The following is a 22826-nucleotide window of genomic DNA, read 5'->3' on the forward strand; positions in this document are numbered from 1 at the left end:
CTGACACTGGCAGGTTTCAAAAAGCCTTATTTTTTAGTTGACTTACTATATCTTTAGCGTAAACGTCAGCTCAGAGTAATGGTGCTTGTCTGCAAAATAATTAACTTTTGGATGTGGATACTAGAATTTTGAAGGGATTGAAAACTACTGGTTTTGCAGTGGATTAGTATTGATCTTTGCTTGCGTAATTGCCATAATCTGGATGATACCAACACATTTTTTCTAGCTCTTTTACAAACTTCATTTCTGTGTATTTAGAAAAAGGTTACAGTTGAACAGTTTTACAGAATAAAGCTGCCTGTGCAGTTGCAGGATATATTACAAGTCAGAAATAAATGCAGAGAAGTAGGAGAAGAGGGGACCAGATGGCACGATCACAAAGGCATAGCCGCATTAGGCAGATAGGGAGATAGAAGTGCAGCCGTGCCTTGAGCTGTTGCTCTGGCAGCCCTGCAGCAGCGCATTAGGGTTTCTGCCTTGAGCCCTGTTCATCCTAAAGAAGGGTTTGATTGATTGTTTTCCATGTCTTAAAGCGACTTCCACGGGAGGCAGTGGCCGAGTAATAGGTTTGCCTTTTATCCACAGGCTTTTCCACTGCATTTTTCCATAATTTGGAGCAAATTAACTAGCCTCCTTTTTTCCCATCCACCTTTTTTCTTTGGATTGTAAATTGTACTGGAGACTTCCAGGTGTTGTTATGCAACGCATATAAAACAACAGCAAAGAGAAGTCAAGATCTTGGAGAATCCAAAAATAAAATTTTGGCCTACTGCTCGCTGCACGTGGCTATCCTTTGCAGGCACCACTGCACCACAACTCCCACAGCTCCCTCCACTGCATCTGTAGGTGCCAGCCTGTCTTCGTGGTACCTCAGCTGGTACTGCAGGCTGTGCTCCTGGCCGGGGTGTTTGTGCTGAAGCTGCAGGGTTTAACGGCATTAGGAATGTGGATCCTCCTGTACTCAGATCCTTGTCTGCCCTTGTCTTGGTTATTATGACTTGGAGAGAGCTGATGGCAGCACTGCCTGCAGAGTGAAGTGTTTTGAAAACCAAGCATTGTTTGCTAGTTCAGCAAAAACACAAAGGATGGAGAGGCAAAAATTAAAAAGCATCGAAGGCATACAACATGCAGAGATTTATCTGCGTGTGGATAGATCACCTCTGAGCCCACTTGACCTCTTGCTGCTGGGCAAGGACACTGTGCTGCTGATGCTCTTGTCGCTGCACCTCCCCGCAGGCAGCTGGCAGTCAGATTCAGCTGGTTCTCTGGAGCGCTGAGAGCAGAGGGAGGCACAGCCGCCAGAGTCTGCGTGCGGGATGCTGGGCAGCGGTATGGGGACACGGCCTGGTCTGCCCCTCGCTCTGCCTCTCGCAGCCAGAGTGAGCCAGGGCCTGGGGGAGTCAGGCATGGCGAGGGGATGAAGGAGGGGATGCCAGCACACAAGGCTTTCTGCAGCGCTGCCCGAACGGCTGTGGCCGTTGCAGTCTCTTACAGTTTTAATGCTGACTTTGATATCATTCTGCTTAGTGCTGGTGAAACAGCCATGTCTTGGGTAATATATCACGTACCTGGGAAAATTACTTGAGCTGTTTTGAGCTCTCCTTTTCCAAGCTGTTATTTCTCTTGTCCTGACAGTTCCATCGCAGATCACCTCTTGACTGAACCCTAAAACAGGTAATTGATCCAGAAGTTTCCATTTCTTCCAAACAGGTAATGGCAGCACTTTGATTTCTTAATTAACAGATCATAATTAGTAGCACCATGGAACAGTGAAGACCGGATGTGAAGTGAACCTCAGATGAATACAAAGATTATTTTTTTTGCAAGCCTGTCCTCTTATGAGTACATTCTCATTTAAAAGAAAAAAAAAGGGTTCAAAGGGACTTGGTATCTTTTTGTTTTGTTAATTAATAAATACCACATCCTCTTTGCGACTAGAAGGTCATTGCTAATAGTGATATGCTGCTGTAGCAGGAAATGAAATTTTAACCAAAAACAGCGTCATTGGTTCCTAATTACTGCCTGTGGGCACGTTAAACAGGTGTTCAGTCATTTCGATAGCAGAAAAAGGAAAATACTGGAAACCTTTAGATTCTGTCAATGCTGTGTTATCAGTCCCCATCCTGTTTGAAAATATGTACCCACTTATACAGTAATCTGAAGTTTGGTTCCAATTTATGAGGAAATCTGTGAAGTTGAGAATTTGAGGGTGTTACTAGATATAAATGTAGTGTGGCATTGTACTTCTGTACTAGGTGCAACACTCTACTGGGAAAACATATTCTGTGTAAAAGAGAGATTACGTGACACGTGGACCTCTCTTGCTCAGCAAAAGATAGGATATATTTTCCACTTAATTAATTCCACTTAATGCCTACATCATCGGCAAGTACCATCCAAGCAAATAGCCATGCATCGTAGGGTTTCACTAAACAAAATTGCAGGTGCCTATCAGGAGTCACTTGAAAGTGTTACTCCAAGAGGCTTCTCCCAGTTCTCTGGTCTCCTGCTGTTTAGACAAACAGTTACGGTGAACTAGGGTATAGAGAATCCTGCACAGAGGCATTGAGGCTACGGGTAGCATTTAGTGTTTGAGATCTAATTCTGTACCTCTTTCCAGAAAGTGCCATTTGGCACAGAACAGCATCTCCATTGTTGTCAGCGTCTGAGGCAGCTTTGCTTTTCTTGTCCCAAGTATGCTACAAATATGGCCCAACTTCTTTAAGATTAAAGAAAGAAATACGAGTATTTAGAAAAATGAGTTATTCCTGGGAGAGGAACAAATTAATCTATATCTCTTAGAACTTCTCTGTATAAATTCTCTTCAGGAATCAGGACAGCAGCAGAGGAAGTCCTTTGTTCAAACCAACAGGGAAGAAATCTCCAACCCATGAACACCAGTGAGGTTTCCAAAGCTGTGGTCCTAGTGATTTACGTATTTGTCTTTGACATATTGCTTTGAGAACCGAGTACTTGGGAGGTCATAATTTGTTTCCTTCAAGGAAAATGGCTTTATTCAGGGAATCAAGGTGCTTCCAAAATAAAACAGTCAGTCAGAGTGGTAGGATGTAAGCTTCTGCCTTAAATCTGGTCATTTTTTCATCGGGTTGCTCATGAGCTGTATTTTTTTAAGCCTCTGTTGAAATTTTCCTTTTTCTCTCCTCATTGAGCTCAATGTCATGTTAAGTAGTGCTCAGCTACACCACAGGAGGGTCATTTCCCTCTTCTTGTAGCAGGAGTGTGAAGGATGTTAGTTTTGTCCCTCAGGTGCTTTTTGTGTAATGCTGGTGGATTTAGAGCTGCCATTTGGGTAACCCTTTTCCCAGGATGGTCAAGTCTTACAGCTGCTCATCCCATATTTCCCACTATAGAATTTGCATTCTATAAAGGGAAGACATGACAAAGAATGAAGTACTACAGGCAGCATTTTCAGTGTAGCATCTCTGAGGTGGGGGGAACCTGCAGTAAGAGGGATGACACATGGGCTCCCACACGCATTTTTAGTTTGCCTCGTGTGTCAGTGGCAGCTTTGGAATCAGTGTTACATGGGAGTGTTTTCAAGGCAATTATTTGTTCTGTCATAAAAAATACAAAAGCACTCTTCACCATGTGGCTATGAAAAAATAGGAAATTAAATGGTTTCTACAGCAGATACTGAAGCATGGTTGCACTGAAAAACCAGGGAGTTTGATGATTACAGTGCAGTAGAAGGATTGCCCATTTGTCCTGTTTTGCTGAGTTAAGTCATGCTGCGTTGCAATTACTAAAATCTACTACTTTATGCCAAATGAGAAGGAAACGCTCACTTTGTGTTTTTGCATGCAATACAATGTGGTGAATGCAGCTGTGTGCTGCCCAGGTTGCACCAGAAGCAGCACGGGGTGCAGCTCATGCAGGGAAGCTGCCTTGCTGCGTCTGGTGTAGGTGAGGGTCAGCGCTGAACGACTGTTTTCAAATCCACATTCAGTCAGATGAAATGTGGAAGTAAATCACTCCAGGAACGGGAATGCGGAATAGAAGTGCAGACAGAAATGCAATATTAGCCCCTACCAGCTCTTAGCAGCATATTACGAGAGAACAAAACCACTGCATAAACCTTGCCCTGGGATTTCATCCTGTCCATACCCGTCTGTCTGGTAGATCTGCATATGTGAGAGAGTCCTACATTCTGCTTGACAGGGATATTTTTTTCCTTTTTTTTGCTTTCGTAGTAATCCTGACAGAAATATTTATGTCTTCGTGACCTCAGCTTTCATTTATGAAGATCAGTGGGATCACACACATGCAATAATGCCTGATGACTGAGAGTTCGTGGGAATAAAATCTGACACTTGGTTTAAAAGATAATAGGTTGTGACAGGGACTCACTGTAACAGTGTCCAAACTCCCTTGTCATCTGTTTCAGAGATAAATACCATGAAAAGGTCAGAATGTCTTGAACCAATTTGAGAATTGAGACAGAAAGTGAGGATAGTAAGTACAGTAGGGAATACATGATCCTTCTCAGCACACTTTGGAGATACACTGCTTGGAAAATGCATCAAGTGAAGAACAAAGTAATCTTTTCCAGAGAAAAAGAATTACAGACTCTGTCAAACTGTTCAGATTTTTAAAGTTATGCAAACTGGAAACTGAGAATTTGATAACTGCTCTAAAATATGTTTAGATGCTTTGCTTTTTTGAGCCAGGGCAGGAAACAAAGTAGCTTAAATGTAGGTGAAACCATTAGAAGAGCTGCCATCACGATACTTCTCTCATTTGTTTCTTTAATTATTGCTTCACTGTACCAGTTAAACTTGTACCTTTTTTTTTCCATGTTTTTAAAAACTCAGCTGTGGTCAGGCCTATTTAAATGTTTCTGTTGTAGATCTGTTATTAGCTATGTTAGTCTCCATATAACTCCACTGTTAGCTTGCCTTATTTTAAAATTTCTATTGCTCTGTCTACACTCAACCTTTTTCCAGAAAAAAAAAAAAATATATATATATATATATATATTAATGGCTTACATCACTTCCCATGAGGATTAAGATAAAGAATCTGTGCAGGAGTGGGTACAATGCTCAGAAAGGTTTCAGTTAGAAAGCTTCAGGTAAAATGCCACTGAGAGTTAAAAGTAGCTAAGGCCAAAACATCTCAAGAAGCTGTTATGTTAGAGAAGGTAGAGAGATGATGTTACTAGGAGAGGTCCAAATGACATTTTTAATCAAGTCAAGATGAGAATTTTAGTAAAGCAATTAAAAACATAATAAAATAAAAATGCTTATCTTCTGGCCTGTGCTGGTGGGCCTCCATGAACTAAAATAAAATCCACTAAACAGTTGACTGAAGTGTCCAATACAGCGTACGTACACATCATGCTATTAAACTTCAGTGCTAAACCAATTTTCCAATTTATTATTGGGTTTGCTGGTTTTAAATTTAATTTTTGATTAAATCTGATGTTCATGCTTTTGGAGATAGAAAAATGTCATGGTGAATTTAAAGCATATTGGATAGCAGACAAATTGAAAAATAAATGAGAGTTTGACTTGTTTAGCAAACGAAGAAAAAGCGAAAAAGAGGAAAAGTTAAAATTATGCTTTGGGGTTTAAAAATAATTATACCTTACCAGTGTGTTTTTAATATGTATTCAGTCTTCATTTCCCCCTCTGATGCAAGATTAGAATAATTGAGATATAGCAAATTAAAAGATAACTACATTTTTATAACCTGTACGTTTTTCTGTTTAAATAATGGATTTATTTTAATCCTGGTTTTCTTCTAGGTTATGAACTTTTTTGTCTTGTGTTTTTTTTTGTTTGTCTTTTTTTTGAGGGGCAAACAGTTTATGGCATGAAGGCAGCAAGCAATACAGTAGAGGTCTCAAAGAGAGAAATACAAGCGATTCTTAAACTTCTTTGGGGGAGCTAAATCCAAAGAGTAGGACAGAAGGCGTATTACTGAACATCAGTTTTAGATCCATATGAAAGCATGTTATTTTTCCCAAATCCAAGGCTGCTGGATGCCAGCCTTATCTCAGCGTGGCACAAAGCAGTTGAAACTGTTCCTTTTTATACTTTGCTGCTTTGGGGCCCTCTTCTCCTACCACGGCTTGTTAGGAAGGGCTTGGGCAGGTGGGGTGGCTTCGCACCGAGGCTGGGGATCCTATGGGGTTTCCATTGCGCCCCAGTACTGGGGTCGCTCCTGGGGACCATCACATCCTGGATGCTAACAAGACAGCAGCATTTATTGTTTCTGTGAAAGCATTCCAGCGAGTATTGGCCAAATTGCACATTGCTGTGACGGTTACAGAAAAATACCGTGAGTAAATGAACCATTGGTACAGAAATAAATTTATTTTGCCAGTGTTAAAAGATAGTCGTGCAAAAGATCAAAGATTAAGACCAGTTGTGTTCAGGATGAAAGATTAAGACCACGGGTGGACTGAGTTTTGTAGCTGAGGTAGCTAAGAGTGCATTAATTGCTCTTTATCTCATTTCACCCAAAGATTTCTCATGTGCAAGTTATGTTAATGCACAGGGCTTTCTGACGTGGAGTGCATGTGCGTGGCTGCCTGTGCAAGTAAGTAAGGAGGGGGGGAGGGGGTATTAGAAACCATGTATTTGAGAATGTGTTTTGCTGGAAGCTCAGAAAGTGGCTGTTTCAATTAAAATGTTTCAAATAGACCAGAATCGGTCTGGAGGGCAGTGGTGTGCCAGTCCCATGGAGGAGCCAGTCCCACAGAAGTGACAGTGACAGAGACCTGTGGTCACATGCGGTCAGAGCCCATGGCTGGCAGGGTAATGACTGTGCTCGCAGCTGAGCTCAGAGGCTCAGCAAGGTGTTGCAGGCATTATCAGACACACATACCTTCAGAGGCTCTGAATCCTCATTGTGTGCTGTCGCCCCAGCAGCATCATCCCTGTTCACTGCCACTGCTTTCTAAGCCTGGTCTGGGTGGCTTGGACTGGCTCAAGCTGCCTTGCTGCTGTCAGGTCTTCTCTCAAAAATAACCAGCCTTTAACATTCAGTAAAGCAAAATTATTGCCTCAAAATGTCCTTGCCTGTTGCCTAAAATAGCTTCTAATGGTATGTCTACTACTCACACACACACAAATCACTGTTATAGATCTTAGTCATTCAAAAATTGGAAAATAATGAGCTTATTCCCAAAGAAAGCTTATTAGAGCTTGTAGTACAGGATAAAGAACAGTATATTGTCAGTTGCATACCTTTGTCTTTTACTGCTTCGCTTCTCTACATTTCAGCAAAATGTTAAGAGACCAGCTGTATGTTTTAATTCCACTGATGTATTGCTCCCTTTGAACTCGATCACCTTAGTTAAATCAGGGAAATTAAATCAATGCCATTACTGTGGTGGTTTTCTGTCCGCTCTCTCTATGGCCTCTCATAGCAAACACAAAAGCCTCTTTCTAATTGATATTGATTTGTCAATTCATTGAATTCAGCTATGTCAGAGGGGAGGTTACGAGGCCATTTGCATTAAAAGAATAGGCTGAAAGTGTGCTTCAGATGAAATGTAGGTTTTGAATATTCAGTCAATAAGTTTTTTGTTCAAATCATGTGCCTTAAAAGAGAGAGAAAACAAAAGAATATGTAATGCAACATAAAATGGATCTTTTTTTCTCACTGGCCTGCATTTCTGACCTCATCAAAAGAGCTACAGCTTGAAATGTTTTCAGATTTCACAGCCTTTTTTCTGTCTTGAAGATTAACGTTTGCATTTGTAAAATGCATGTTAATAAACATTGTGTAACACTAGTTTTGTAGCTTAATCAATTAAATAGCAATCATGAATTTAATAATTTAATTCTACTGCTGATAGCATGTTTGAGGCAGAAGAATCAGAGCCAGGGTGATGTGCCATGTGCATGTGTATTTGGGTATAAGTGAGCTTACCATGGTGTTACTCTGCAAAAGAATCAAGGCTCGTGTTTCAGTACAGTGTTGTTCAGCTTAGAAAAGTATTTTCCCCCTTTATTTGTGTACTGGAAGGCCTAGGGCTCCTCAGAAGAATTGATAACTCACCATGGTTTAGTTTAAGAAGGACCGGGCTTTCTACAGTGATCAAAAAAAAGAAGCAGATAAAGCAATGGAAGAAGTTGCAACAAGGGAAGTAAGAGTACGTCACAGCCCTGTGGGTCATGGGTAAGGTTTGCCTTTGACATTTTGTGGGTGGTGTAAGGACCAGTCGTGTTAGAAACAGGGCCTGTGCTGGGTTTGTGGTGATTCATCCTAATGAAGAAGTCTGTAATCAAAGGCAGACTGCTTGATCTCTTGGTATGTGGAGGAGAAATGCAGATCTGGTTTCAATAATTAGGATTGCAAACTGGGAATCCAACTTTCTGCCTGTGGAATGGGAAAGTGTGTGGTGGGGTGGAGCGTTTGAAGAATACTGGAGGATGAAAGAGGGGATGCATAAAATATTCCCTGAATCTAGGGAAGGCATAGATTCTGTCCAAAATTCTGGAGATGAGTACAAAACTGAAATACACCAGCTGTTTTAAAATTCATTAGCACAACCTCCATTTTCATTTGGAAGTAGTTGTGGTTTCCTTGAGGAGAGAGCATCTCAAGGTGTTACTGCATTTTCCAAGGAAATAGCATTTAAACAACTGGAGAGGGAGAGGTAAGTAACTGTTCGTTTTCAGGAGGAAACTCATTATTTTTATACAACATGAGTCACTCATTTTTCAGTGTTTGGAAGGTATGAAGAGGACGAGATACACATTAGTGGTGTAATCCTTTTTTCTTTTTTTCCCATACATCAGTGCTCATTGAATCAGAAACAATTTTCTAAATGATTAAAAGATGTATATGTATTCTTGGATGGCAGTTAATTTCCTAAAAAGTATCTCGACTTTTCTGACAAAAATGGGTAAGCAGAACAACTTCCAGACCTTTCTGAAGAGAGGAAAATCCTTTGGAGGTGGCTTTTCAATGTTGTTTAAATTCTAAAGAGGGTTATCCATTTAGAAATTTTCCTGCATGCATTTCGGTTAGCTTACGGGTTTTTTTACACCTTAGGTACAGGTGAGTGTTAAAACAGACTTGTTATGGTATAAATTTTAGTTGCAGTTTATCAGTGCATGATGGTTCTTGTGTTCCTCTTCAGTTTCTACTCGTTATTTCCAGGATTTCCATTTCTCATTATCAAAGGACTGTTTTATCTATATATGGTCACATCTTGTCAGTTACACTTCCTTTCTTTTTTTTTTTTTTTTTTTTTTTTTTTTGCATTTGCAATTTGATACGTTTTTCCTTAATAAAAGATCATCCTGCTTTGGCAGTGTGATGGATGGAAGTAACTGCTAACCTGAAGAGTAGGTTTATCAGTACTCTGATGGTCAGGCAACGGGGAGATAACCCAAATACTTTTGTTCCATTCTGCAGACCCCCACCAGTGAGTGAAAGCGCACCAAAAGGAACTGTGGTCGCTGTTGTAACGGCAGCTGCCTTGAACCAGACTATTGTATATTCAATTGTTTCAGGAAATGAAGAAGGTAAGTACTAATATTTTGGTCTTAGTGAGCATACTGGGCACAGTGCATGCATCTGATGTTTTCAAGAAACAGTGATAAATAAAGCTGCTGAAGTGTAACCCCCACCTCGACTGTACAAGCAGGAGGGACTGTTCCCGTTACTGTTGTCAAACCTCTCAAGATCAGCCATATACAAATACATGTGCAGGAGAAGACTTTGCTCTTTAAAAGGTTGCAAATTTACTTTAGATGAAGCTTGTACTTAGCTTTCTGTATTGGGAGGTTTTGTACCCTTACACCATACATCTCTTTATAAATACTGTAAAATTGTATCCTTCTCTGACGTGCGTCTTCTCCACAGGGAAATATATATACCCTAACTCTAGCGTGCTGTCTATAGCACCTAAATGGAGAAAAGCATATGTGTGACCATTTCTTTGAACTGATGGTTTGAAGTAAGGAGTTGTTAAACTTGCAGAAGAAAGCAGAACTACGATTTGAAGGAGGCCCTGACTTGACTTATGACTTGTACTGTGAAACTTGGCTCATTCTTGTTGCTGCCCATTCTCACAACCTAGCCAAATTCACTTCTCTTCCTCCAATTTGTCAGCAGAATACAATGAAAGTTAAAAAACAAATTTTCACTAATGTGAAAATTTACGTAAGTGCCATATGATATGAATCTGTGGCATATCAAAATGAAAATAGGAATGGATTTGGTTTTACCGATAAATCTTTTTGAAAACATTAAAGACTTCTACCATACGGTGTCCACAAGTGTTAGATTAGAGCAGGATATTTAAAAAAAACACACCACCATCTTTCCTACTGTTTGCATCCTTCTCAGTTACTGTCCATGGTCCACCTCAAAATCCCTAAGCTAAATTACACTGTAAGTTGTTTGGAGAGATGTGGAAAAACTCCCCTTCCATCCTCATTTTTGTGGCAGTTGGACATTTGTCATCTGCTCTTGCCAGCATATCCTCAAGTTGGTTATTCCAGCACCAGGTTCAGATTCAGGTGCTGTGCTCATTAGAAAATAGCTTCTAAGAGGGCTTACATGGGATTTTAGAATCCTGAGGCAGGAGGGATGAGGATGAATTTCTGAGGATGGTGTCAGAGAATAGTGACATCATGAAATAGAAATGTTTTGTCTAAAAAAATGTTTATAGGTCTTAAAAGGTTGCTTCTGTTTTTTGCTGGATTTCAGATGTGTTTGCTATTAATAACAGAACGGGTGTGATCTCAGTTAAAAAGTCTCTGGATTATGAAAGTGTAAAAAGTTATGAACTTCGAGTTCAAGCAGACTCATTACAAGTGGTACGATCCAATCTGCGTGTCCCTTCCAAAAGTAAGTTTTAAAATCCTTACTGTTGAATATCTTTTTAATATATTTGTTCTTATTTTTTGAGAATATTGATAACTGAACTCTAGCTAGTGTTGTGTTCTCAGAAATACAGTGGTGACGATGGTATGTAAAAGGCAGCATGTGCATTAATGGAGCTCTATGCTTGCCCTCCACGCATGGAGCTGACGAGTCTTGGGCTAAGTCCTCACAAATAATATCTGTGTTACACAGGGCTCTCAATGATCCAGACACGACTCATTTGTATATGAACAGAGAGCTGAGGATGCAAACCACATGTTTTCAGTGTAATTAAGGTTTTCTGTGATGGAACACGATGGTTTTTCATAAATACCTTTTGCAGCACAGATAGAAACTCTTCCTCCCTGCGGCTGGGAACTTGTATCCATGGGGATGGGTAAATTCTGAAGGAGCTGAGCACAAGGCACAGGGGAGCAATGGGAAGCAGCAAGGGTTAGGACTCTACAAAGAGGATTGTGGGGCAGATAAACAGCAAGGCAGACAGGAAGAAAAAGGCACCCTAAGCACCCCCGAGGGTCTGTGTGGAGGTTATTGCAAGTGACTGAGAGCAAACTGGAGGAAAGGATGGGCTGTGACAGGAGGTTTCCTTGCAGTATCTCTAGGCACAAAGGAGTTTTGTTTACAAATTGTTCTATTTTGGCTCTCTCATTGGGAGGGATTTTTTCCCCCTCTTTAATGGTTTTCGTGTTCTAATAAAATTACTTTGAAAGGTCTTTTGGTGTTTTTATTGTGCTTCCTGTAAGGAGAAGGTCTGGGCAGTCAGGCTTTTGAACATTTGTCTCACTTAGTGTCCCGTTCCATCTTTTACACCTTCCTATTTAAGCCACATTTGAACCCTAATTAAAAAACGGTAATACTCGTGTTGTACCCAAAAAAGTATTTTAATATTACAGTCTTTTACATGGATAATATTTGCCTAGTTGCTGTATTTTTTGATCTGTGTGTGTCTGTAGCTAAGGAGCATCATGGACTTGATGGCAATAAGCTCAGGGTGTGGGAATGTCGAACAGAGAAACTCCTCTAGGGCACTGAGGAACTGAACATTATTTAAAGGCTGTGAAAATATTACCTTCTCCTTTCATTCAAAATTGATTGTCAGTTTATTTCAAGTCATTAGTTTTGCAGTCAAAGTTATTCCAGTATGAGCTATGGGTCAGATTTGTCACAAGTGGCTGCAGCTTATTTTTCCTGTGCACTTCCACCCATGTTAATCACAGAGTAAATCTTTAGCACTGGGGGGAGAAAAAAAAACGCAGGCTCATCCTGACCACGAACAACCCATGGAAATACGAGGTTGAAGGGAAAACTTCAGCTTCTTTCATTTATAAACATCTGCCCAAGAGATGCTGCAGCACCATCTCATTGCATTCCCCTCACGTGAGCTGAGGACTCCCCAGGAGTCACTGATGGTAGATGGTCACCTTGCTGTCTGCCCTCAGAGGCAGCACCAGGCAAGTCATGGCTCAAGCACAGTGTGATCTCTTCCTCCCTCACTGAAGGCAGAAGTGACCTGTGTCAGCAGTTTTGGCAGGAAGAGGGCCACAGTGCCACACCGTCATTGTCAGAGGTGGCAAAGTGGTCCCATGACAAACGGTGTTTCCCATGCCACGGGTGGTGATCCGCAGAGTAAACAGTCAGTGAGTTGCAAAGGAAGGGCCACGCTTAACTGATTCTGATGTCCTATTCTGTAATTAGTCTTGTAATAATTGTAGTAATGAATACAGTAATAGCCACGCATATTAGGAAAGCCATGTCCAACTTACTTCTGTGCCAGTTCGGTGCATATTCATAGGAGTACAGTGTACAGATTAGAGATTATAATTCAGATTTTTAAGGATAAAATTTAAAATAGGGTGCAATTCTTTTCTTCAAGCAATATAAATGTACTACTGTAATATCTGTTTGCAGTACTGAAATTGGTACCCAATGGAAACTTTCTTGCAGATTTTAAAAGTTCTTAAAGTTACAGAGGTTCATAAATATTTGTGAATATGCCATAAAATTGTGGTAATAGACTATAACCTGAGAGATCGTACAGGGGATTGCCATTAAAATACCTTTGTCAGCCTTTCCGATACTACCCCTGTAAGCAGCAGAAGATTTTTGGAAAACGAGAGTGTATTATCATAGGTATTTGTTCTTTGTAACAGAGAATTGTGTCTGTGGCATAAAACGTAGGGATTATTCAATGGTCAGAAGCTGAATCACATTAACAGCAATGGAAGGTTCTGTGTGCTGCTACATCCACCGCCACTAATGTATCTGGAGAAGGAAAAAGAGAGCCAGTGCCAGCTGACTTCATTTCTTTGTGTCTGGGAGAGGTCTGGTTAAGGTTGTGTTTCTGTAAAATGCAGCCAGGCTGTGCACAGAGAGGAGGTAAGGCCTTCTGTGCAGCGTTCAGCTTTCTGCAGGTCTCTATCTCACGTGGATGAACAGGCAGGGGAGCCGGCAGGTTCTGGCAGAGGTCTTTGGGCAGGCCTCTGCTTTTCTGGCCAGCCTTGCTGGTCAGGGAAGAGCTGGCCTCTGTGTCCCTCCTCCCATCCGGAGTCTGCGCTAGAGCAGCTCTCCTGGCTCTACAGCAGTTTGGAAAAGGTGCTGGCTGCGTTATTTGGTTCAGGGACACCTGATAATGACTGGCGGTTAAACTCCAGTTTAAACAAAGACATAAGCATGTTGTGTGTGTGGATATCCACAGGTGTACAGCATATATTAAGTTTCCAATATGCACTGTGCTGGATAGCTAAGGAATTTGATAGTATTTGCAAAATACTTCACAAGTAGCTGGCTTACTAAATCACTTAGGTCTTTGTAATAGAGACTCCTTGACCTCATGGTTTGATTCCTACATTTGTATGATGTATGCCTTTCCATTTTCTCAGCACCTTTTTCTTTCCTGATAAGAGGTAATCAGGTTCTATACTACTTCAAAATTCTGGGGCACAGAATTGATGAACTAGAGCGGAAGTAGATGAGATGCAATTAATGCAGCACCGTGGACTTTGGTGACAGTGAAATGATGAATCTCTCTGGAGATAGGTCACTTTGAATGCACATCTCTAGAATTATGTGACATTGAAGTGTAATGCACCACCTCCTCTGGAGTTGCAGTGGTGAGCCCTTCTGGAGCCAGCACTGATGCTCAGCTACGAAACAGTGCCAAATTTTACAGAACTCAGAAGCTTGTTACCAAATTGTTTTTAACTACATTACTATATAAAAGGAGTTTGGGTGATCATCTCTGCAATGGAAAAGTGGATGATACGCATTAAACATAACCAAGATTGTCCTTCAGTAATAGTGCCAACTGATAGTGTAGTAATAACTGAATAAATAAATGAGGAGAGAAAGTAAATTGAGATGTCCTTTGGAGTAGGAGAAAATAAAATTGGTGATTTAAACTGGGTTTTTAGAATACAATGCTAAATCATGCAAAATCATATTCTTAGATTCAGTGAAATTGAACTCCTAAAGTGAGTTACTTTCACTGAAACTTTGTAAGTGAAATTACAGTGCATTTATACTTCATTTGAATAGAAGAAATGTCAGTTCTGATGATGATAGTGAAGTTAAAAGGTTGGAATTCTGGCCCGAGGAATTGGCATCTGATGATGCCGAACCCTGAATGACCTCAACTATTAATGGATTTCTCCATTTCAGTTGAATTTAGCAGCAGGGTGTTGTTTTTTTTTTTGTCTCTGCTCTTTGCTGCTTAGATTGCCTATCGCAATAAACCACAGGCTAGTGGTATACTGTAGGACAAATTAGGATAGTGATCATTAGCTTCCAACTTGAAGCTTTTGGTTCCCCCTCACTGGATAAGATGAGAAACAGAAAAACAGTTACATAAAGGGAACATCACAGGGCTGTGTGTGGTGGGACGTGTTCTGCAATTTGAAGGTGCTGCTTTGTGATCAATCACAGAGCGAGCAGCTCCTTCTTCCCAGAAGGAGTGAGCTGAAGGGAATGTATCAGTGCAATTAATCATTTACTAAACCAAAAGTACTTCTTGAACAAGAACAGGCAAAACATCATATTTTTTTCTCATTTGAGCAGCCAGAAGTTTGCAAGGTTTTCATCAGCATCTCACTGTCCTGAAGTTTGATACCCAGGAGGAAAGGGGTCAGAACAATAACTGTGGCAAGGAAGAAGGGCAGGAGGAAATGGGACAGGGGAAGCCAGGGTGACGAGTGAAGAGGAAGTGCTGCCCAAACACAGTAAGGAGGAGCAGTGGAGACCAGTAAAGACAAAGAGGAGGTTTTACCACTGAAGTAGTCCTGGTCCCAGTTTTAAGAATCAAAGCATTTGTGAGCCTCTGGTCTCTGTGCCAGACAAATAAAACATGTACCGTGATGGGAGACGACAGGGTTTCCCACTTTGATCTGGAGAGAAGAGCCATGCAACAGAGCCAGAATACACTTGCTTTTGAACACCATGGACAAAAGGGCCTCTCAAATCCTCCAGAGAACAGGAACAGAGGATGCAGCCTCATGTTTTCCACTGTTCAGTTTCCAGCATCTGAGAAAAGTGCTTCTTTTCATTCCCCAAGTCTGCACATGTGTCATTTGCTCTCTTATCTTGAGTTACCGCTGCCATCTGTGCACAGCTTCACCCATCCTCCGTGGCTGCGCAGCGAACTACCTCCAGGCTGTTCCAGTGTGTGCCTGCAAATGAACGTGGATGCAAACAGATTGTTTCAAAATTAGGCCTTCAGAGGTGAAGGTGTTACCAGCTGGCACAGTGCTGCCTGGAACGCTTGTCTTCGTTACAAGTTACCTGTGTCAACTGCTTCTTGCTTAACCCGATGTTGAGAGGGAGACCAGAAGGGAGTAGTTTTGGCTGCAGGTTGCTCTTCTGTAGGTTTTATCTTTTCCTGCTTTGGTTATCTCTAAAACTTGTGCCTCCCCAGTAAGCAGTGTTCTCATGATGGCACAGAAAACGGGGGTTTCTCGTGTCATGGACTTGTACATGTGGTGGAGCTCTACCCTGCATCCTTGGTCTTGTCACCTGCATCTTCATTTGGAAACTTCTGGCAGCCTTTGTAGTGTCACTGTAATCTCTCCCGCATCCCCTTTTTATTTCTGCCTGTACTCTTTTGACTTAATTGGTCCCAGTTAGTAGGGTGAGGACGAGCAGCAAATAAGCATCAAAAATTCCTAGAGATGCAATAATAATTACAGAACCATGTGATAGTTTTACCATATTTTAGGGGGAATTAGCAAGAAATGAAAACCATAGCAAACAAGATTTGTTGTTTCTACAGTCGCGCTTGCACTGTCTTGATAAGCACATGTCCTTTTCAGGAATTGCGAGTGCCCCCTTTGTGTCTGCATGCAGTCTGCTGCAGGTATAAGGGAGAACTGAAACAAGATATTCCTCCTTTCTGTAGCAGGGGTGCTACAGAATTCGGAGTAGCATGAATTGTTATTAAACATCAACTTAGGAGTAGAACCAAGGAAGTGAAGAGGTAAAATTCCTCAGGATTGTTAGACCAGCTGGGGGGGAGGAATGCTCTTCCACATAGCTTTCACGTCAGTCAGGTGTGCTGAGTACTACAGGAGTGAATTTGCCATCTTGGTAAAGATGGGTTTTATTTTGGCATTAAAAGATTTTTAAGAGAAAATGCACCTTTCGTTTTAATATTTACATGTTTTATTCATTCAGTTAGAACAATCTTGTGCCTTGGGCCCAGCTCCAAGCAGGAAGTGGTGCAGGCTGATTCCCCACAGGTATGCAGAGGCGCTGCCCGGGGCGGGGGGTCATTTCTGTTGTCAAACTGGTACTGTAATCCTGGCTGGGAGGCAGTGCTTTGCCGTGGGTGTTGGAAAGTAAATGGAGAACAGTTCTTTCTCCTGTCATGTTTTTGGTTTTCTAATCACAAAAGAAATCTTTGGGAATCATAAAGAGAAAAGAAACAAATCTAGTTTTGTAACCGCAATTCTGCAACTGCTCCGCAGTAATTGGGAATGATAGTTTTGCTAAGTTAAAAATATGAAAATGAATTCTGTATCCCTGTATTATTTATTGTCTTTTCAAATAGCCTTGCATTTTTATTTTCAAATGTGTTGTAAAGTTCATGCTGGTGGTGTTTTACAAGTTGGCTGCCATGCTTATCTGCAAATGTAGGAGTTGTGACAGATGGGCAAAATATGTTGCAGAGCCTGAAGGGCTGCAAATCTGCCTTCTCTGCCACACACCTCTGGGGGTAGTTTCCCTGAAAGCCACTGAGATGGACTTCAATTATCTCTGAGCCACAAAGAAATGTATTCTAGAGAAACTGCATAAAATGTGAGCTCCCTTTCAATTGATTATTCAGGAGAAGAAAAAAAAAACGTTTTACATTTCTTTAAATCAGCCCTTGGATCAGTGCTATTCCAAATACGTCGCTGTTTATGTCTCGTCAGAGTCTCGCTGATCTCTTTGCAGTGTTCTTGATCGGCTACACCATGAGAGTTTCTCCAGGCTTAATGGGCACATGCTGATTTAGATGAAAATCCCATTGAAAACAAAAATTGGTGCTGATTTCTGTTTGGTTCTGCCAAATTTATTAAGGTGAGATTGAGCACAGCTGCAGTTCAGTTCATTTCACCTGCCAAAGTGCAAAGTCTGCTTGACAGACTTGTAAGATGGTAGTAAAGCAAAGTATTATAGAGCCCTGTCCAATAACATTCTCATTCCCAGTTTGATTAAAATGAACTTCTAAAAGAGAAGAATCTGCTGTTACTGCCTGCAGAACCAGCAGCCACTGCTTAAGCAAGATGCAGATGTTCTCTGTTAAAATTAGCGACGTATGAAGAGCAGCTGTATCAATGGCAGTTTTGGCATATCGTGGAAGACAAGTATAGTACCACTGGTGAAAGCATGATGTAAAAGAAGCTGTTTGCTTATCAAATACTGACTGCATATTTAGTGTGTAGAGAAGCATTTTCTTTACAGTTGAAGGAAGGAAGGCAATTGTAGCACTCCAATTTCTTCTCTCTTCATCCTTTGGCCACCATGGCAGTTTTGTGATGCTTTGTCCAGGGTGAAATGCTTCCTTCTGTCACCTGGCTGGCATAATTACAGTTTGATTGCATGAGCAATCACAAGGAGTGCCAATTTGCAAGAATTAACATGGAGAAGTAAATTTGGGTTTCAACTCTCAGAATCCAGAAAAATAATTTAGTGAGAGCTGAGTTCCAGATCTAGAATAACAGAGCAGCAAGGAATGGCACGCATGGGGATATACAAAGCTTTCCCTCTGAAAGGTGAGTGCAAAGATGGGTGTCCTTTGGTGTTGGCTGTCCTTCCTGCGAGAGTATCAATAAATAACGGTGCGCATTATATAGCGGGTGCTGCTGCCATCCTTCGTGTACCAGAAGAGAGGGACTGATCCCCACGCACGCGTTGTTCAGTACAAGCACTAAATACAAACATGAGGGAAAAGAAGAGTCTAGTGCTGTGCCCAGACTGTGGGAACACGCGCTGCTGGGTGTGTTCTTCTCACTCAGGCAGGGCACTGGAGGTGCGGGGGTGGCAGACGTCGGAGCACCGGGCCCTGTCTCTGGGCATCAGAACCCCCTGTGCGGTCGATATCCGACTGAGTCAAGCAGAGCAGCTGGGGAAATCCCTGCTGCAAAGGGTCTGGCATGCCCTTCACAGGCATGGCACTGTTTCTGATGAGGGATTTTAATGCGTGTTGCTTCTAGGCTTATTCGATGTGGGAATAAGGCAACCTCTGCAAGTGGCTGCTGGTCGTTCGCTGCAGCCAGCAGCTGGCTGAAACAGGATAAAACCATGAGGTAGTGCGGAGTTCACAGGCTCTGCGTTCCCCTCCATCTGCTTCACCGAGTGGAATATAAGCTGTGTATAAAACACAGTAAGATGAAACGGAGGTATATGTTTAATTTAACATTAATGATGCTAATGCTGGTTTGGAAATAAGCAGGGTATTTAATTTGCTTTGTGCTTAATGTAATAACTTTCTCATTTTCAAAGCATTCAACCATCACTGAACAAATCAGCATTTTGGCAGCTCAGAGAACTACCAGCAAATTAAACAAATGTTTTTGAGCAAATTGCAAAGCAAACTTTGCACGAGGCAAAGCCACCTCACCAAAACTAGCTTGAAATGGTGTTGATTGTGAGCACTAAGCAAAAGATGTTTAATTTGCATTACAGAGAACTAGTGCAGGTTAGCAAATGCCTAGTCCTACCGGTGCTGAACGTGATGCAATTAGGCTCTTCCCTACAGCAGTAAACTGGTGCCAACCGTCGATATAACTGTTTATTAGCTCTGCAGGGCAAGATCACTTGCACGCATTGCCTGTAATCCTGCTTAAATTGCCTTCTTCCCTAAAGGGTGTAGCTGCAATGAAAAAGCCTGCCCGGGAATCTCATTTTTCTCCACGGGGCTGCAGTTTCTAACTGTAACTTGGTATTGCAGCCAGAAACATTAAGGATCTGGTTTAACAAGAGAGAGATTGGACTTTCATAGAATCTTACCATAGCTCTTGGAGTGACTTTTTTCTTCACTGTAGTAAATAATACAGTCAAGGTTAGAAGTGTTCTTTCAAAATGAACATAAGCAAACTAGACATGATTACAAATAGATCATTATGTCCATGTTACATCTGTTCAGATGTTTAAATGTTGGATTGTGGCTTTGTTTCATGAGTTTGGTATGCAGTCATTTTTCCTTGGAGCTTTGAGTAACAGTACCTACAAGTTTTTTAACCTACCTGTACAGATCAGTGTGGAAGGTGAAAAACTGATTATTCCTCTGAGGAAATGTTGTTTCCTTTTTCTTCCTCCTTTCTCTTTTCTCTATGTAGTAATATATTGGATGACATTTTAAATACTTTTCTCAGATTTCCATTGCTTTTATGAATTCCTCATTAGTTTCCCATTAGTCGAACCATCAGATGGAATATTTTTGGTGACTTTTTTTTGGTGACTTCATCGTCCTAAGAAATAGTCTGTGTATAAATTTTTTTGCCCCCCCCCCAAATGTATAGCCACTCAGCTCTTTCTAAATAAGACTGCATTTTGAAGCTAACTCTGATCAGCACAGCACCTGTGCAGCATTTAAATTATACTGGCACTGAAACAAGTTGGGAAAATCAACTCTGAAATGAGGTAATTTATCACTTGAAAATGTGCTCTTAATGAACTGGACATCATCATTTCCAGCAATCTTTCTGGATTATACTGTGTTCTGAAAGAGACAAAGAGATCTTGGTATAGATTACTGCACAGTTGAATCTTCTTTGCAGCAGGTCCTTAATTTTTGCATTACTCCTTACAGAAGGAAAGATGTCTTTATTGTTTAATGTGGTGGATCAGTAACTGTTTAATAAAACAGAGATTATTAGGTGTTGTTTTTTTTTTTTTTCACTGAAGATATGTTGAACCTCTAATATTTATTGTGCTCTGTTGGGCCAGTCCAGTTTGTGATGCAGACATGCATAGGCGCACACTGGACTAGCACAGTAAATTCGTTAGGTATTGAGGCTGCTTAGCACTGCATGGTCAGGCCTGTCAGATGGTTGTGCTCGGTGGCACAGGCAAGTAGAGAAAAAGTTGCACTGACCTGCAGTGTCAAGTACCATGTTGTTCACCCAGGTGCTTCTGCCAGCACTGCTGTATGAACTTGTGTGAGTTTCTAGACACTGTGGCAGACCCCCTCATTAAGTATTTGCATGGAAGCTAGTACTAGTTAAAATATGTTAAGCACGTTGCACACGAAGTGGAAAAGGCAAGCTTTTGTTTGCAGCTTAGCTCTTAGTATGGTCGTTATGGTCGCCTGGTCATTACCTCTTTATGACACTTGTGAGAATTTAATGTACCTGGATCTCTGTTACTGAAGTACACTATTCTCTTTTCTTATATCCCCCCCAACTAGCTTTCTTTCTAAAGAAAGCCATGGCAGTCTTTTGCTTGCATGCAAATTCATATAGCCCTAATAGCAAAGTGCAGGTGTGCAGGTGATGGGCATCATTTGCTATAAAGGATAACATTTCAGCTCAAGTTAAGTCAAGAATCAGAAAAAAATGGCAAATGAAAAAACAATAAAGGGTAGGGCAAAAAAGCACGAAACTCTTGATTTCCTTCAAGTTCATACTTCTAATACAAGGTATGCTATTATTTCTTATATATTCTTACAGTGTTTTCTGTGCACTTGTTCCACATGATCTGTTTGGACTGTAAATGTATAAACTTGATAGGCCATGATGATTGACTGCCAAATGTTCTATGCATGCTTTTCTTTCCCTGTTTTAGGTAATACAGCCAAGGTATTCATTGAAGTGAAGGATGAAAATGACCACGCGCCTGTCTTTACCAAAAAAATGTACATTGGAGGTGTCTCTGAAGATGCTAAAATGTTTTCTTCTGTGCTTAAAGTTAAGGTAAGACTGCAGTTTTTACATTAGCATTCACTTCCAGAAGAAAAATACTTAACGTTTTGGTTTTCCAGAGGAGATTATGGAATGTGTTTCTTCTAAAACTGCTTGAACTCAGACGCTGGCAGTAAATTCCCTTTGATTACTTCTTAAATACAGTCAGCACAGAAAGGGTATTTTTTTTAATAAAATCAGTATTTGACGATGAACATGGGTCAGATGGTTTCCATTTTCTGGTGTATGATTTACACGCATTAGCACTGTATTCCAGTGGTTATTGGTGCAGGACTGATTTTGAACTTGGAGTTATTTCTGTTGAATTTATGTGGTCGTCATCTGAAGATTTGTAGCTATCATTATATAAGTTAATGTTCAGATGATTCTTTTATGTTTGAACACTAGTGTTAACCTTAATTTCTTCTGACTTCTTTGGCAGCAGCGTGTTTATGCTTTAAAAAGTAAAATGTGTTTTTTGTTTCAGGTTAGGGAAGCAATTTCATATCTGTGCACTCTGACACAATTTGTGGGTAAAACAGATTATCTGTAGTTTAAAAAAATGAAATAAAATTCAAGGAAATGTAATATATGGAATGTAATTAGCATCAGGCAGAAAAATAGCTTAGAATAAAAGCTATTTGTTTTCTTTAAAATGCTTTGTGATGCAGTCTTTTGTGCTAGAGGCAGCCTGGGCTGCCAGGACTTTCCAAGTCAGCTTGTTTCTTCTACCTGTATTTTGTTACTTCAGCAGGCCTCCTGCATCTTTTTTCACTTTAAGTGTTAGTGGAATAGCTTTCAAGATGCTGATTCTAGCTGATGCATGAAAGGGCACAGATATATGACCTGCTAAGAGTTCTATGTTGACCTCATGATGTATTTAGAGCACCAGGAATGGAACAGAGAATATCAGAGCTTATTAAAGTTGTCCACTGTTTGTTTTTTTTTTCTCTTTCATAGCAGTCCTCCCCAATTAAACTCAGAGGTTGCAGAAACGTGGAAAATGCATTGATTATTGGTGAGAAATTGCATTGATTATTGGTGAGAAGCTTCTGCAGACAAAACTTGCTAACGTTGTGAAGTAGTCGAGTATTTTTTTATTTTTTTTTATACAGTGCTTTTCTTAGGCATGTTTTTGGCCCCAGAATATCCATATTAGGCTTTCCTAGAAATGCATCCAGCAGTCCAAGTAAACAGCTGGGAATTTTTACTGAAATGACCTTAAGTTGCACCTTAGGTTGGGTATTAGGAAAAATTTCTTCACTAAAAGGGTTGTGAAGTATTGGAACAGGCTGCCCAGGGAAGTGGCTGAGCCACCATCCCTGGAGGCCTCTCAAGAAACATGTAGCTGTGGTGCTTAGTGATGTGTTTTAATGGTGGACTTGGCAGTGCTAGGTTAAAAGTTGGACTAGATGGTCTTAGAGGTCTTTTCCAACCTAAACGGTTCCATGATTCTATGAAACGCACTAGGGAAGGGTTTGTCACAGTGCATAAATGCTCTGTATGCCCATTCTTCCTAGCTTCTTCTGCATGCAGGCGGTCTTTGAGGCCACAGCAGGTAGGGTTGGACCCCCCAAGTGG

The 22826-nt window shown here is 40.9% G+C and overlaps 1 protein-coding gene across 12 annotated transcripts in view; it reads left to right on the forward strand.

Moving 5' to 3' along the window:
* PCDH15 (protocadherin related 15) overlaps positions 1–22826 on the forward strand; it is a 738374-nt gene that overhangs the window by 649702 nt on the left and 65846 nt on the right. For all 12 annotated transcript variants that reach the window (XM_040563492.1, XM_040563503.1, XM_040563491.1 and 9 more), the window contains 3 exons: positions 9397–9506; positions 10696–10836; positions 21130–21257. In XM_040563492.1, the coding sequence (XP_040419426.1) occupies positions 9397–9506; positions 10696–10836; positions 21130–21257 (379 nt within the window). The remainder of the gene's footprint in view (positions 1–9396; positions 9507–10695; positions 10837–21129; positions 21258–22826) is intronic.

The sequence above is a fragment of the Cygnus olor genome, chromosome 7, assembly GCF_009769625.2.
Source record: "Cygnus olor isolate bCygOlo1 chromosome 7, bCygOlo1.pri.v2, whole genome shotgun sequence".
Lineage (NCBI taxonomy): Eukaryota > Metazoa > Chordata > Aves > Anseriformes > Anatidae > Cygnus > Cygnus olor.